General features: G+C 43.1%; 1 protein-coding gene across 1 annotated transcript in view; it reads right to left on the bottom strand.

Moving 5' to 3' along the window:
* Positions 1-4,209: 4,209 nt before the first annotated feature.
* Positions 4,210-16,420, bottom strand: part of CHSY1 (chondroitin sulfate synthase 1) — a 75,273-nt gene continuing 63,062 nt past the window's right edge. The window contains exon 3 of the mRNA XM_037832892.1: positions 4,210-7,158. Coding sequence (XP_037688820.1) covers positions 5,566-7,158 — 1,593 coding nt within the window. The 3' untranslated portion in view covers positions 4,210-5,565. The remainder of the gene's footprint in view (positions 7,159-16,420) is intronic.

The following is a 16,420-nucleotide window of genomic DNA, read 5'->3' as shown; positions in this document are numbered from 1 at the left end:
AAATCCATAGGAATTTGCCAGAGGGAACAGGGTGTAAGACAGGAAGGTATTGTGGGCTTTTTTCTACTTCCCAATTTTTTTCTTTTCTTTTTTTTTTTTTTTGGTATGGTGATTACTTTGTTATTCACAGGAAGAAGTAGAATTCACTTTAAATCCAAAATGTTTTTCACAATACTAATGTGGTAATTTGAACACGTATTTTTAGAAACGATTTCTAGCTTCTGATCTCAAGATACGCAGAAGACTTTCTGAACATACCAGTGAGATTTCCCCAGTGGTTATGTATGCAAGAAAAAGGAAGGTTTGGTTTAAAGAAAAGACTCAGACTTAATTCAGAATTAATGAATTTGAAGGCCACTTTGAGGCTTAGTGAGTTGGAATGTGTATGTAGCAGCAAGCTCAATCAGTCCCAGGAGAGTGATCTAGTTATGGCTAATTAGCAAGAGGAAGGCGAGGCTGGCAGCTCAGGAGAGACCCTGATTTAATTGTGTGCTGGACTGCTTAATGGAGAGAAATTCATTAAAGGCACATTAGCTTCAGGTTAAGCAGAGTCCAGAGCGTGCCTACTTTGCACTATTAAGTGATTTGGTCAATTTCTTATTATAGTTTCTCATTAAAAACCGACAACTTACCATTTGAAAAGAAGTTTGCCTAGAATGTTCTTTAAAGGACAAAATTCTTTGTTGGTTTGTTGTGGTAAGAAATAAAGACCCTCATCACAGAAATAGAATTAATTATAAATGAAATGCTTTTAACATTTTCTGACAACAGGCAGGTAGGTGGTTTGATGACAAGCCAGCACTCAGCTGGGTGGCCCAACGGTTTCTGGCTGAAGATCTCACACCCCTCTCCCTGCCACTACTTCCTTTCAATAAACAAAATAAAACCATTAAGCACAGCAAAAATAACACATGGAGTATTTTTTTCCAGTGGAAATCATGCAACATGAGTTATGGTAATTTGACCCATCGTTGTAACATTTGCATGTTCACTGCATTTATAACAAGTTAGACGAAGCCCGTTTGGTCTCGGAGGCATTTGCTTTCGATGGAACAGAAGGGAGAACCCATGGAAGGCTAAGGATGGAGTTTACCAAGGCAGCCGCCAGGCCCATGGGCTGGCTGTCCCAGTCATCACTGCACCTAAGCTCCTTTGCAGCCAAGACTACAGCAGCAATGCAGCTTAATTCTCCAGGATGAGCGTCTGTGTAGGGTGGGGAAAGCGGACACCACAGTTCCCCCGTGACAAGACAGCATGAGAGCAGATCTCCGAGGCGTGGAGACTGGACAGAGTCCCCAGGCCGCTGGCAAGCAGTCTGGGGACAGGCAGCCTAGCAGGTGTGACGCCCTCCCAGGGGACAGGCCTTGGGAGGCAGAAGAGCCCAGCCTCGGGTGTTTTCCTGGAGGCTGCACAGAACCACCAGACCTCCAGGCCATCTGGTCAAGGGTACATGATCTAGGCCACACGGGAGGTAATAGGGTGAGCAGTAAGACCTTGTGACAAAGGGGAGTGAATGCTAAGAAGTTGTCGAGGCGAAGGATGCAGTAGCCATGCCCCCACCCTTGTGGCCTGGGGTGTTCACTCCATGGCAGAATTGGGGGTCCTAGCCTTTGAGGGCTCTGTAAAAGAAGATGTGGCAAAAGGGCTGGAAGGAGGGGGGCTCGGGTAGACTTTGCCTACAGAGTTCAAGAACTTGATGTGCTGGGCTGAAGGAGAAGAGGGGGTGAAGCTGGGAGCAGAATGTGTTTTAGAGGGTCAGATCCCATGTTTCCTGAACTTATCAGGGGCCCGGGCTGCGAGTTTAGCTGCCCCCCTTCCCTCTGCTCTCAACATTTCCCTGCTTCCAGTGTCCCCCTACACCTGCAGCTGAGAGACTGTCCCAGACCTGTACTGTGTGGCAGACAATGGCCCTCATCTCCAAACATGAAGGTTCTGGAATGATGAGGTCCATGGAGTTCATTATCCCCCAGGGCGATCGTACTGGAACGGATCCTGCATTTCAGGCCTGGGGCACAGATGGCTCCCAGCTGCTGTGCTGCCTGCTGCACCAGACCAGGCTGTCTTGATGCACCCAGCCCTGGTAGGGCTCCTGCCTGTCCCACCACCATCGGCGGGCAGGTCCCCCACCCTCACCCCCCAACACAAGGCTGCTGAGCCAGCGCCCAGCAATCTGCTTAACCCGCCGTCTCATGCAGCTCTGCAACAGAGGCTGGCAGAGGTGCAGGAGGGTCTTGTGGCTCCCTACTAAGGGCCACGGTGCCTGTCTAGGTGAGCATGTTGTTCCTGCTTTAGTGTAAATCAATTTTAGGAAGTTATACATGCCAGTCCACACATGATTCCCACCCCACTTCCCCATCAAGAGACACAGAAACCTCCTGGTTCTTTGTGGAAGGCCAGAGGGCGGAAGGGCTGGGGGAAGAGGGAGGCTTTCACACCCTTGTGCACTGTGACCCCTTTTCCCCTCTTTTCCACCATATTCACGTTCTTAATTTTTAAAAACTGTTAACGAGGACTATCTGGCTTGTGGGCCATTTCACTTAATACAGCAGAAAGTAACAAATGAAACAAAAAGGTACAAATAACAGCTTTTGGAGTTTCAGGAAGAATGGATTGTTTCCAGGCCGAGTGGAGGGGCCGCAGGGCCACATCCAGTCCAATGGTGGCAGGATGCAGCCTCCGGATAGCATGGGGAGGCCCGAGGGTGCTCCCTGGGGAGGGACGCTGCGGGCTGAGGCAGAGGGGGACAGCAAGCGTGCCAGAGACAGAAGCGGTAGGCAGTGTAGCCGGACAAGTGTGGGGTAGAGCCATCCACAGATGCTAGTGCCCGAGATGCCAGGGGTGGCCCACAAACAAGAGGGCTGGCCTTAGGGACCCTCCATCTAGTGGGAGACTGCATGATGCAGCACAACTGCAGGGGGTGGTTTCACACGTGGAGGCAGGTGTGTGTTGGGTGAGGGGCTGGGAGGGGTGCCCCAGTCTGGAGGGCTGGAACACATTCTGAGGAAACCTGGGACCCTGGAGGATGAGTCAAGTTGGCCCAAGGGGTATGGGGCAAGAGTCCAGAGAGAGCGGAGAACCTGAGGCCTCCCCACCCTTGGAGCTCGCGTGGCTGGAGGGGTGGGGAGGTGCCTAGCAGCAGAGGACCCTGGGGGCTGGGAGAACCAGGGCCCCATACTCTGGGCAGCAGGGCAAACTGGAAGGGTGACCCAGGAGCTGGCGGGGTACAGGCTGGAAGGAGGGTGGGACCTCGGGCTGGGGGACACAAATGTCCAGGGAATGGCACCAGCAGAGGGAGGCTGGCTGCAGCGAAGGCACTCAACAGCCATTTTGGAGACAGAGCCTTGGTGAAGGGGACGGCAGCACTTCCACAAACATTGGCAGTGATATTGGGAAGAGAAGCCGACTTCAGCAGGAGTGGGAGAAGAGAAGATGCTAGATGGACATTCAACCTTGATAAAGGCCTCTGTCCCGCTGCACCCCACATTCCTACAGTTGGCTGTTACGATAAATAGAAGTGAAATTGCTCCATCAAGATGTATATTATGCTCTTCCTCACTAAAGAATAAAAATGCTTCTACTTTTTTCAAAGGAAAACTAAACACTCCCACAAAGTGCATGGCAATCAGGCTGATTATAGCAATTCCTACTGTGAGCACAATGTCATTATCTCCAGACCTAATGTCATTGCCTGTCCGTGCCTTTTCTGGGAGTGGAATTCTCTTCCACAAAAGCTTGCTACCTTGGCGTCGGAGACTTCATTTTACTGGATTATACAGCAACTTCACACATTCCATCCTGCAGCTCTACCCTAAGACCCCGAGAACCTGAGTGCACACGGCCATTGCCTGAGGCACCTGTTAAGATGTAGATCCCGATGGACCTCACAGAGCCAGCGTGGGCCCCAGGGAATTTGCATTTGGGTCCCGTGTGCAGATGGTGCTGGGAACTGGCTTGATAACCAGCTCTGGAGAACACCATCAATGAGCAAACCAACAAGGAACAAACAAAAGACGAGTTCATTCTAGGAAAAAATAGAGGAAGAGGCCCTTGAAAGTTAGTTTCATTTCACTCCAAAACTGTGGTTCACATGAAGATTTCCCTTGAATAACTTGGAAAACTTTATGAATCAGGGTTTAAGTTGTTTACTCTCCAAAAGGAATATAATTCTTCAGTTCAAACGGAATAACGAGACAAAATGGTTCTGAAAAGTACAATAGAAAAATATTGTTCACTGGTTTATTTTTCCAAATGAGCAATAGGCTATTTACAAATAAGCAGATCTCCAATGCCATGTATTAAAATGGTAATCCTATCACTGTTTGAAATCTAAATGAAAAAAAAATTCATTAAGGCACATTTGATCTGTGAGTTTAAAACAAACTTTCTGATGTAGTGACAGATTCATTTTACTTCTGTACCCCTCCCACACACATGAGCACCAAAATTGTCAAAGAACACTTAATACTTAGTAAAACGGTAAGGAATGTAAAAATTGAGGGGAATGTTTTCAAAAGGAAATCTTTGGAGATCAGTTTACTGCAAGTAAAACATACTGAACAGTGAGTGCACACTCCTGTTACACATAAATACTAATAACTAACAGGTACTCCAGAAATGGCAGAGCTTGAAACAATGGATATTAAATAAATTAAAGGTACTTCAGATACAAAGGAGAAAACAAAACAGTCACTAAAGAATGAAATAACCACCTCCATCAACATAACACAAACAGGAAGGATGAAGTGAACAAAACCAGGTACAAGTTTTTCCCCAATGTTTTCATCAGGGTGTGTTTTTTCTTTAAGCTTGCATACATTAGATTTATTACAATAATTCTTCTTTGCCATTCTAAATATTAATATTTTACCCTTTAAAGAGAAGGGTCGGGAAGAGAAATAACACCAAATCCCTTTTGAAATTTATTGCCAGGTCCATTTAGGCCAACCCAGTGACGGCTCGTGTGTACAACTAGAAGGGCCATATGCATTCTGCTTTCCTCACTCCCCTCGCTGTAATACCTACAGACCACAGGAAGCACAGTTTGGGGGAAACAATCAACTTTGGAAAGCTTTTCTAAGGTAACAATACAGCTATGACCATATTTCCTTATTTTACAACTGAAACATGAAATGGCTTTTTTTTAAAAATAAAAATCATTGTAAAAAAGACAAAAGGTAGAATCTGTGCAATGGTAACAGACACAACGGAATATTTGCCAGAGTGACCGTGTTCTGTTACGGTAATACTTTGCAGGCGCATCCATGTTTTCTGCCGTGGGACTGTAGCAAAGGGAGTTTGTAAAGGAAATGTAAAAAAAAGTTCTGTTCATCAGGTTTCAAGTCATGATTAAGCAGGCCTGCTACATAATGTTCAGCAAGATGTGTTCAAAGGCAAACATTGATCACATTTTTGTTCAAAAAGCTCAATCTTAATCTTAAAGGAGTCCTTTGTGAGAAAATCATGTGTAAAATATATCCTTGTATGGACTTCAAAAACTGATCATACAAAAAACTTTTTAAAAATAAATTAGAGAATTAAAAGTGTCTTTTCCAGCAGAGCTGGGCATCAGGCTGTCCTCAACGAGCCGTTATTATTGCTGCTTTTACTGTAACTTGGATCATTTTTTTCCAGCCACATTTCAGCCAACTGCTGTGTGGACCCATATGTGGCCGCTTTGGACCCCAAGCACATTTTGTATTGTTTGGGGTCGAGATTGGGGTCACAGAAGACAGGGTGGTGGATGTGGACGACTCCTACTTCTTGGCTTCTGAAGGTCTTCAAACCCGCCTGAACAACTTTGTTGAAAAGGTCCACATCCTCGAGCCCCCAGCCTTGGATGGAAACATCGAAGCCGCCTACTCGGACAAGATCCCCCTTATAAATACAAGTGATGCCAAACCCATAGTTTCTCCAGAAGCCAGTTTTTTGAGTAAAGGCAAAATGGTTGTCACTGGGAACTTTCCCACTATAAACAATCTTTGGGTCATACTGGCTAAAGATGATGGGAAAATATATTTGCTGGCCGAGAACCGTATTTGCTCGACATCGCTGAAGGAATTCTGTAGTAAACACAAGGTCAACATCACAGAAGAAGAGTAAGGATTCATTATTAAACTGGGAAGATCCTACTTCAAGGGCTAGTGCTCTGGAAAATTCTCCAGACACAGGCAAAATCTGCATGTCGGCTTTAGGATACTTAATGCGATAATCTCTCATTAGTTCAACTTGCTTAACCTTGTCAGGGTTGGAGTCAGAATTGAAAAGCAGAACAACAAGCTTGACATTCTGATTTGGAATAAGACATGTCTTTTCAAAGTTTCCCATGAATCTCACAAACATATCAAAACGTCCAGACAAAGGAATCAATATGTTTATCTTTTTATCTTTGGGTTCTTTGTGCTCATTTTTTGACCCAGGGAGCTGAAATGAAACAAGCTTCTTCAGGGAATTTGAAAGAAAGGATAACGATCCAGATTCTTGGTTAATTCTGCTGGCCAGCTCCTTAGCATCCAGTTCCTCGTGCTCCACAAACTGGATCTTGCTGAAGGTCTGCTGTAGATATGCATGCCTCCTCACGGGAACCGTCATCTTCTTGCCTTTGTGCTTTTTATAGAGGAGCAGCAGGTCCAGGATGTACTCAGCCCCGTACATGGGGTTGACGCGACGATAGCCGTACTGTATCTCCTTAAAATCAATGATGCGCCCTCTGGCCTTGGCGTTGGCGTTGATCATCTCCATGACCTGCATTACAACGTCATCCAGGGCTTCTCTCTGGGCAGAGTCCATCCCTCTTCGAGGGGGCTGACCATCAGCAGCTGAATACAAGTATTTTCCAGTAAGAAACTCCCATTCCAAAATCTCCTCTCGTTGGCGGGGCTGAAACCTCATAAAAGAAGGAGGAATTCCCAGCTGCAGATCTTCTTTATGAATCTCGGTGTTACTGTATTTGCTCATCAGGACAATTTCTCGGTGGAGCTGGATTGTGCGATGGCGAAGCTCAGCTATTTTGCGACTAAGCATATAGCTGTGAAGTCGGTACTGGTAGGGTGGGTTTTTGTTGGGGTGTAATGTGATGGCTCGGTGAATCTTACTGTTGTGAAGATCTCTAATGTAACCCTTTTTGTTCTGCTCATAATTCTCATAAAAAAGCTGCTGCATCTGTTAAAAGAAAAAGATTGCTATTTTAGCATCACATGACAATGTTCTATTCATATAATTCCTTATATGCCTGTATACACTAAAGAAAGTTCTAAATATTAGAAATCCAAGTGAGCCACAGCATGCAAAAGGCCCTAATCAACAGCAGTCCAATAAAGATTAGAAGAACTAATAGATACAAAACCTCATCAATAACTAGTGCTGGTCAATATAACTGCCGACAAAGGGGATGATGAAAAAGTTTTCCCAGGAAAAAAAAACAGTGAACATGAGATCGCAGTGCACCTAGTCAGCATCCCTGAAACAGAATGCTCTCTACCCCCAGTGCCACTGAGCCTGTGACAGGACCCTCAAGTCAAGGTTCCCCAATGAAGTCTGGTACCCAATGGGGATGCAGTCCATCAAGAACAGCAAACCCCGCAGTCACCCCTCTGTAAGAATAGCCTGCAACTTAAGGGAGCCAAAAGGAAAACCTGAGCAAAGTATGGATACCGCCTGCAGGGAAAGGGAAAGCAACTGCATGCCATTTAAGACACCATGCTGTAAGGGCAGAAACCAAGGTTCTGCAAGGGAGCTGGAAGTGTGCACACTGAAAGTATTTTAAACGCCAGCTTGTTTGCTCGTGCAAGATGTGCCTCTCTCACTGGGCTGTGTGCAACAGGCATGAAAAGGGCCAGTTCCCACCCAATTCTCCTCCTCTGCCTGATGTATGTTTTAGGAGAACACAAACTTAGGTCAATCAGACAAATTTTGGTCTGTGTTACTTCAAAGGAATATACTTAATTCCTCAGGACATTTGAACAATGAAATGATGAACATTTACAAAGCTTTTTGGGATAAAGGATAAATTCTGTAAGAATCATTTAGTAAAACTAACATCTGAGGTTGGTTACTGACAAATCAGTCCTGTTTCTTTCATTTGTGGTTCATGGTTTTGTTAAATAGCAATTCTCAATAAGGGTAATAAGGATTCAGACCGTAGAGTTTATTTGCTTTTGGATGATATTTTTTACTGTTTTGTTTTTTTTTTCTGAGCCATTTAGAATTACCATACAAAAAGAAAAAAATACAGACTAGCATTTTTTACATCCCATTTTCCTTTTCTTTTTAATACTATATGCTAATGATTAATAAAACCAGCAACAGTGAAAAGAAGAGAAACACTTCCAAAGAATGGCTCAAAGGGAAAGAGGAGGGGAGAGGGTATCCTGCCTGCCAGGTTCTGTGCTGTGGGCTTTATGCCCTGATGGACCTGTGAGTCCAGCCAGTGTGGACCTGGAGGCAAAGGTCAACCAGAAACTCACCCTTTTCTTCCCTGGGCACCTGCAATGTCCGGGCCCAGATCAGGAACGACAACGGGATCACAGCACCCCCCAAAGTGGCACCACTGTTTCCAACTCTGCTTCCCGCATCACTTAAGATCAATGTACAAGGAATGCATAGTGTGCTGGTTTGTATATATTATGACCCCAGAAAAAGCCATGTTCTTTAATGCAATCTTGTGGGGGCAGATGTATTAGTGTTGATTAGGGTGGAACCTTCTGATTTGAGTGTTTCCATGGAGCTGTGATCCACCCAACTGTGACTGACATCTCTGATTAGGGTGTGACCTGATTGAATGTTTCAACGGAAATGTGGCCCTGCACATTCAGGGTGGGTCTTGATTAGTTCACTGGAGTCCTATAAAAAGAGCTGCAAGACGGCCGTTTGAAGCTGCAAAGATGACATTTTGGAGAACGCTATTTTGAAACGCAACCTGGGAGCAAGCAGATGCTTGCCACGTGCCTTCCCAGCTAACAGAGGTTTTCCAGATGCCAATGGCCTTTCTCCAGTGAAGGTACCCGATCGTTGATGCCTTACCTTGGACACTTTATGTCCTTAAGACTGTAACTTTGTAACCAAATAAACCCCCTTTATAAAAGCAAATACATTTCTGGTGTTTTGTAAAACGGCATTAGCAAACTGGAACACATAGGGAATCAGGTACTGAAATAACTGCCAACTTTTACAAGTAATTAGAAAAGGAGGTCAAGTTACAACCCCCCAGGAAGCAGAGCCCATCCAGCCTTGGAGGAGAAGCACCAGCTCGAATGTGTGCCTAGAGGACTCGGGCACACTCGGTGGCCCCGCCCTTCACGCGGCCCTCCCTCTCCACAGGCGCTCACAGTGCTCCTTGTGGTTTCTCACAGTGTACAGCTATTACGTGGGCACAGGGCACACTGGTTATGGGGAATCTTATTTACCTCTTCAACAATACTGTAAACCACAGGAAGGCAATCTCTTAAATACTTAGTTGTAAATGGCCTAAAGCTAAGTAAGAATTCTGGGGTTTACTGAGAAAAGGGTGTAAACAACTGATGCTTCAATTCCTTCAAGCTCTGGTGAACCCCACAGCAACAGCCGGTAGAAGCAACATACCCCGTGGAAAGGTGTGGGTGACGAATGTAAGACCACAATAATTTATCTGTCTTGTTATATCACTCCTTATATGGGACACAACAAAAGAAGTTTAATATCAACTTCCTGCCCAAAGGGGACAGCGTCTTACTGTTCATTGCCTAGCTGGGCTGAACCCTGGAAGCAAACTACAGGGCTACAAGGTGACAAAGTGTGAATAATCTAAAGATTCAAAAAGACAAAGATTTAGAAAAAAGAATCATTGTGTGCTAAAAACTTGAAAACAATGCAGTAATTTTGCAATCCTTTAAAACCCCACTACACAGGTGACTCAACAGTAACAAAAGAATCTGTCTTTAAGCCTCCCCAGAAGATGCTCCAAGGCTTGGAAAAACCTGTCTTGCTGTTTTAATGTGGATCTAATTTATAACATGCATCTAATAACCATGCATGCCATTTGACCCCACAATTCCACCTGAAGACACCACCTGCATAAAGAAGGTGACTAGAAAGGGCACAGCAATCCTACAACTCAACAACAACAAAAACAAACAACCAAACTTAAAAATGGGCAAAGGATCTGAATAGACATTTCTGCAAGGAAGAAATACAAATGGCTAAGGACAGGAAAAAGATTCTCATCATCACCAGCTATCAGGGAAATGCAAATCAAAACCACAATGAGGTATCATTTCATACCTACCAGAATGGCCACTATTAAATAAAACAGAAACCTCTGTGTTGGAGAGGCTTGGAGAAACAGGAACTCACATTCATTGCTGGTGGGAATGCAGAATGGTGCAGCCACTATGGAAGACAGTCTGGCGGTTCCTCAGGAAGCTAAGTATAGAATTACCATATGACCCAACAATCCCACTGCTAGGTATATTCCCCAAAGAACTGAAAGCAGGTACTCAAACAGATACTGACACACTGATGTGGATAGTGGCATTATTCACAATTGCCAAACGATGGAAACAACCCCAGTGTCCATCAACAGATGAAGAGATAAACAAAATGTGGTATATACATACAATGGAATATTATTCAGCAGTCAGAAAGAATGAAGTCCTAATGCATGAAACATTATGGGTGAACTTTGAGGACATTATGTTGAGTGAAATAAGCCAGGCACAAAAGGACAAATATTATATGATCTCACTAATACGAACTAAATATAATAAGCAAACTCAAAGAGTTAGAATCTAATAAGTTACCAGGAGATAGAATGAGGACAGAGAATGGGGACCTGATGCTTAATTTGTGCAGAATTTTAAAACAGGTTGAAGTAAATGTTTAGAAGTGGATAGAGGTGATGGTAACACATTATTCTGAGTGTAATTAACAGCGGTGAATTATGTGTGTGATTGTAGCTGAAAGGGGGAAGCTGGAGGACAAAAAAATGGAACTGTATAACACAGCAAACCCTGTTGTTGATGGTGTTCGTGGTAAATAGTACAAAAATAAGAATATTCTTTCATTTGTATGTTTGTCACTATTACAAGGTGTTAATAGGGTGGTATATGGGGAAAATACACCTAATGCAGACTGCAGACTACAGTTAAAAGTAATACTTTAGTATTCTTTCATCGATTGTAACAAAGGTATCACTCCAATGCTAAGTGTCAATAACAGGGAGTGTATAAGAGGTATGGATTTTTTCTTTCTGGGGTAATGAATATGTTCTGAAATTGACTATGGTGAAAAACACACAACTGTGATTATACAGAGCCTATATCTCAATAAAACTGCTTTTTAAAAAAAGGGCACAGCAGAAAGTCAGAAACAACCTAAATGTTCCGTAATTAGAGACTAGTGACATAATTCTGTATACCATATGGTGTAATGCAAGAGGATTTTATATATATTGGTCACAGTTAAATATTATTTCCATTTTGTCGGCTTATAATTTCCAAATTTTTAACAATAAGCATAAAGAACTATAACATTTTTAAAAAGGTTTCTACCTTTCCAGGAGTGTAAATACACTTAACCATCATTTTGGCCTTAAAAGTTGCTTTCCAAAGTTAGTATAACAGTCTGAAACTGGTGACGTTCCTTCCTTTCTGTCTTGCACAGTTGGTGCTGCTGATTCCATTTCCTGATATACCCCAAACCCGCTTCTCTCGCTCGCGGGCTCCCTGGGTTATGCCTCTGCCTCCCACTGATCTCCTTGCAGAATTCATTACATTTTGACAAAGTAGCAAACATGGCTTTCTTAAAATATAGATAGGAGCCTAATGGCTAAAATATGAGTGGTAGAATCCAGGTGATTTTCTCTTCTCCTTTCCTGAATATCTCCAAAAGGAGAATGAAAAAGTCTTTTTAGAACAGATCTATAAGGCCAGAGAGAAAGGGAAAGGAGAAACAACAGGTAAGAGATGCCCCCAAATTTGGGGATAATGGGGAGTGAGTGAAGGGAGATTAAATCTAACAGCCTGCTCTGAAGAGTAAGCCAATTTATCCTTCAGACTCCAGGAAGGACCCGAGTGCTGGGTTGCCCCCAGGGGGACTGGAGCGAAGTGAAAGGAAGCAGTTAGATCCGCAACCCCCATCCGTCTGGGTGAACACTCTCACTCACAACCATCACAGGGAATCAGAGGTGCACTCTCCGGAGAAACTGAACACGAGGACCTATGTATGGGGGAGGGGCAAGGCTGAACAGCGGGGGCAAAATGAAGTCTAAACAAACAGCAGGACCTTCAGCCCTCTTCTCCACTTAGCGCCCAGAACAATGGCAAGCAGTCTTATCCTGTGCCACATCCAAGGAGGAGACTGGAAGATTCAGCTACACCACGTACAGAAATCTAAAGTCAGATAACTAACAAAAAGCCAGGTCCCTACAGTGAAGATCCTAAGTAAAAAACCTTGCCCACAAGAGTTTCCACTTCACTTTTTTTTTTTAGTAATTAAATTTGGTTTTACTGAGATATATTCACATACCATACAATCATCCATGGTGTACAATCAACTGTTCACAGTACCATCATATAGTTGTGCATTCATCACCCCATTCTATTTTTGTACATTTTTCTTATACCAGAAAGAATCAGAATACGAATTAAAAAAATAAAAATAAAAAAAGAACACCCAAATCACCCACCCCCCACATCCCACCCTATTTTTCATTTAGGTTTTGTCCCCATTTTTCTACTCATCAATCCATACACTGGATAAAGGGAGTGCGATTCACAGGGTTTTCACAATCACACTGTCACCCCTTGTAAGCTACATTGTTATACAATCGTCTTCAAGAGTCAAGGCTACTGGGTTGGAGTTTGGTAGTTTCAGGTATTTACTTCTAGCTGTTCCAATATATTAAAACCTAAAAGTGTTATCTATATAGTGCGTAAGAGTGTCTACCAGAGTGATCTCTTGACTCCATTTGAAATCTCTCAGACTGAAGCTTTATTTCGTTTCATTTCGCACCCCCCTTTGGCTCAAGAAGATGTTCTCAATCCCATGATGCCAGGTCCAGATTCATCCCTGGGAGACATATCCTGTGTTGCCAGGGAGATTTACACCCCTGGGAGTCGGGTCCCACGTAGTGGGGAGGGCAGCGAGATCACCCGCCAAGGTGGCTTAGTTAGAGAGAGAGGGCCACATCTGAGCAACAAAGAGGCACTCAAGGGGAGACACTTAGGCACAATTATAAGCAGGTTTAGCCTTTCTTTTGCAGTGACGAGCTTCATATGGTCAAGTTCCAAGACAGAGGGCTCAGCATACCAATCCTCAGTGTTTGTGAGAACATCAGCAACAATCCAGGTGAGGAAGTCCAACACTTCTACATTTCCCCCCAGCTCCTCAGGGAGGACCTGCACATATATTTTTATTCTTTGCCCAAATTACTTTGGCATGTGTCACTATTTCACACTAAGCTATACAAACCTACCGTATCTCACTTCCTATTCAAAGTTCCATGTAATTATGGTGTTTGAACAAACTGACTGTATAAGTTATATTGTTTAGAAAATATAGATCCTGTGCCAAATAAACATCTCTTCCCTTGGTCTCACATGGAAGTTCAACTTTTAAAACACAGCCAGTTTTGACCTTTACCCTTTGGCCCGACTTGCCCTAGACATAATACACTTGACTTCTTAATGCACCGCTCTTAAATGAGACTCAACAGCCAAGGGTCATCAGGTAATCGAAAAGAGGGATCCAATGCAAGAGACAAAGACAAAATGAAGAAACAAAAAGGTTGGTGGAAACAATGCAGTGAACAGAAGAAAAGTTCAACAATAAAAACAAAAAACTAACCTGCAATATCTCAGAGAAAATACTGCCTCCATGCAACAGAGAATGCTATAAAAAAGGAAAATCTGAGAAAAAAAGCCTTTGAAATCAAACATAAAATAGCAAAACAAAAAAGGGGAATAAAGCTTGAAGATGAAGTTGAAGAATCTCCCAGAAATGAGAAAAGATGAAAACACAGACTCACTCTAGAAGGAGTTAACACATGGGGAGAGAATAACAATACAAAAAATAGATGCAGAATCAAAGGACTGGAGTGCTTGGACTAGACAGGGCAAGGGGCCCAGCACAAGAGTGCAAATTTAGAATACAGGAGCAAAAAACTTACAGAGAAAAAGGGCTATCTATACAAATAATCAGAAACTGGAATGGCACTGGACATAGATAGTAACAGTGGAAACTAAAGAACAATGCCTTCAAAACAGGGAGCAGTGAAATTATTCTCAAATCTAGAATTCTCTTCCTAGCCAAAGTACCCATCAAGTAGAAGGGAGCAGAGAACTATTAGATATGCAAGGACTCAAATTTCTCTTGCATTCGCTCTTCCCTGGTCAGCCATTAGTGCAGATGAGCCTCTCTAACATGAGGGAAGGAATCTTTAAAGAAGATGACTCAGGAGACAGGCAACAAGGGGTCCAACATGGAAGGAAGGAAAGTCGGCCACAGAATGACAGTGCAAGGGAGTCCTGGAAGAGAAGTTCTGCAACAGACTAATGGAAATTTAACTGTCTTTATCTCCAGCACTTAGCTCAGTGCCTGACACAAAATTAGATGCTCACAGATAAGTGTCTAATTAATGATGAATAGCTAAGTCTTCAGGCCCAGCAAATATCAAGAAATTGTTGAATGACTGAAGTGAAGAAACAAAACTTTGATGGTTAAGTAATATACATGGGATTAAGTCTGGGTTCCTCAGCCCAGGATATATTTTAAATGTAAAAATTAGCAGCTCTTTAAAGAAAACTAGACACATTTCCAGATAAACGATGTAGTTATCATGATTTTTTACTCCTTAGAAGAGCAAATACGTGACTGCACATTTCATTCCTGGCTATCAAAACCCCAACACAGAGGGTGAGCTCCAATGGGAACCCTCTGTGGAATCATGGTTTTCTTTCCAAGACTAATCACTTTTTACATACTTGCTAGGACACCATGTCCCCAAACATTTTTAGGAATACATTTCTCAGAATGTTTTTGAGGCTGTCTGTGGCCATTAATTTCATAGTGACTGAGGTCTAGGCAAGCTTTATCTGAGAAAGAAAGGCATAACAATGAAGAAAAGATTATAGACTAGCAGGCTTTTGAAAGCCTTAAAAAACCCCTTGAGTCATTAGAAGCTGAGAATTTTAAACTAGAGTAAAGTAGTTGTAGGTACCTTCTGGCTAAACTCCAAAAGTTTGGCTAAAAGGAATGTTGTGTTACATTTATTTTTTTTTTTTCCTAATGAAGAAGAAATCTGTTGCAGGACAGAAGTGTATGTGTGTATATGTGTTTGGGGGAGGGAGCACTGGAGAAAGAGAATTTAAAAATAAGGTCAAGTACATGCCCAGACTAGCTGATGGCCCCCCTATAGTCTCAAGGGATTTACTTAGCACACTAATACTGCTACAGTAATGAAGCTATGGCTTTAAAACTTTAATACAAAATAGGTGGAATATTCACCTATTATGACTTTAATACAAAATAGGTGGAATATTCACCTAGTATGACTTTAAGAAAATTCTAAATAAACATCATGAAATAGCTCCCTTTCTAAATGTGACAAATGTCGACTCCAGGAACAGGTGAGCAGATAGCAGGTGAGGACCTCCATATTAGCAAAATTTAACAATGCACCTCTTTTTGTACAGAGCCTTACTATAAAAGGCTTTGAAGTAGGGGTAGGAAAGCTTGTCTTCTTTCTACCCATACCGGGATGGGATGGGAAAGGAGAAGGAGAAGTCAAATATGCTTTTCAGATCTCAGGGAAAACAATTTTCTTTTGAGAGAAAGAAATGTATGTTACAACTTGCCTTCAAAAATTCAGAACAGAGAACAAGAGGTACAATGCAAAGCAAAGACTTCAATTAGACATTCAGGCCACATATGAGAAGAATCTGGATCACACGAATGAAATGGAGGTGGCAGCAAACAAAACCTGGACGATTGTCCGACCCTGGTCCTCAGACTCCGTCCCCACCACACCCTACCGGTCCCCACAGCCCTGTGGCCCAATTCTCCAGGGCAGCCCCTACATCTGATTAAGCACCTACTTCTGAGGGTCACCTACACCTTTCACTTCCTTCCCGAGTCACCCTTTCCCCCCGATCACATCTTTTGGATCTTGTTTCTGCCTCTGTAGTATTTCAGACATCTGCATTTGACTGTGGAGCCCCTTGCAAGAGTTCTCTTCAAATTACCTTACCTAGTTTCCAGTTTCCCTGCTGTTATCTGGGTAATTTTCCCCACCTTTTATTCTTTTTTAAAGATATTTAGATGCATCTAAGAAGGCATGTTGTGGGTATAGATGCAATTAAACCATTCTGCTCCTAGGCAGTTCAATGAGGAACTGCTGGGATATCAAGCTGAGCACCCATGTCTTCTGTCCATTTCCCTTCTTCTCTCC

The sequence above is a fragment of the Choloepus didactylus genome, chromosome 4 (assembly GCF_015220235.1).
Source record: "Choloepus didactylus isolate mChoDid1 chromosome 4, mChoDid1.pri, whole genome shotgun sequence".
Taxonomy (NCBI): Eukaryota; Metazoa; Chordata; class Mammalia; order Pilosa; family Megalonychidae; genus Choloepus; species Choloepus didactylus.
This window is presented reverse-complemented; position numbering and strand designations above follow the sequence as displayed.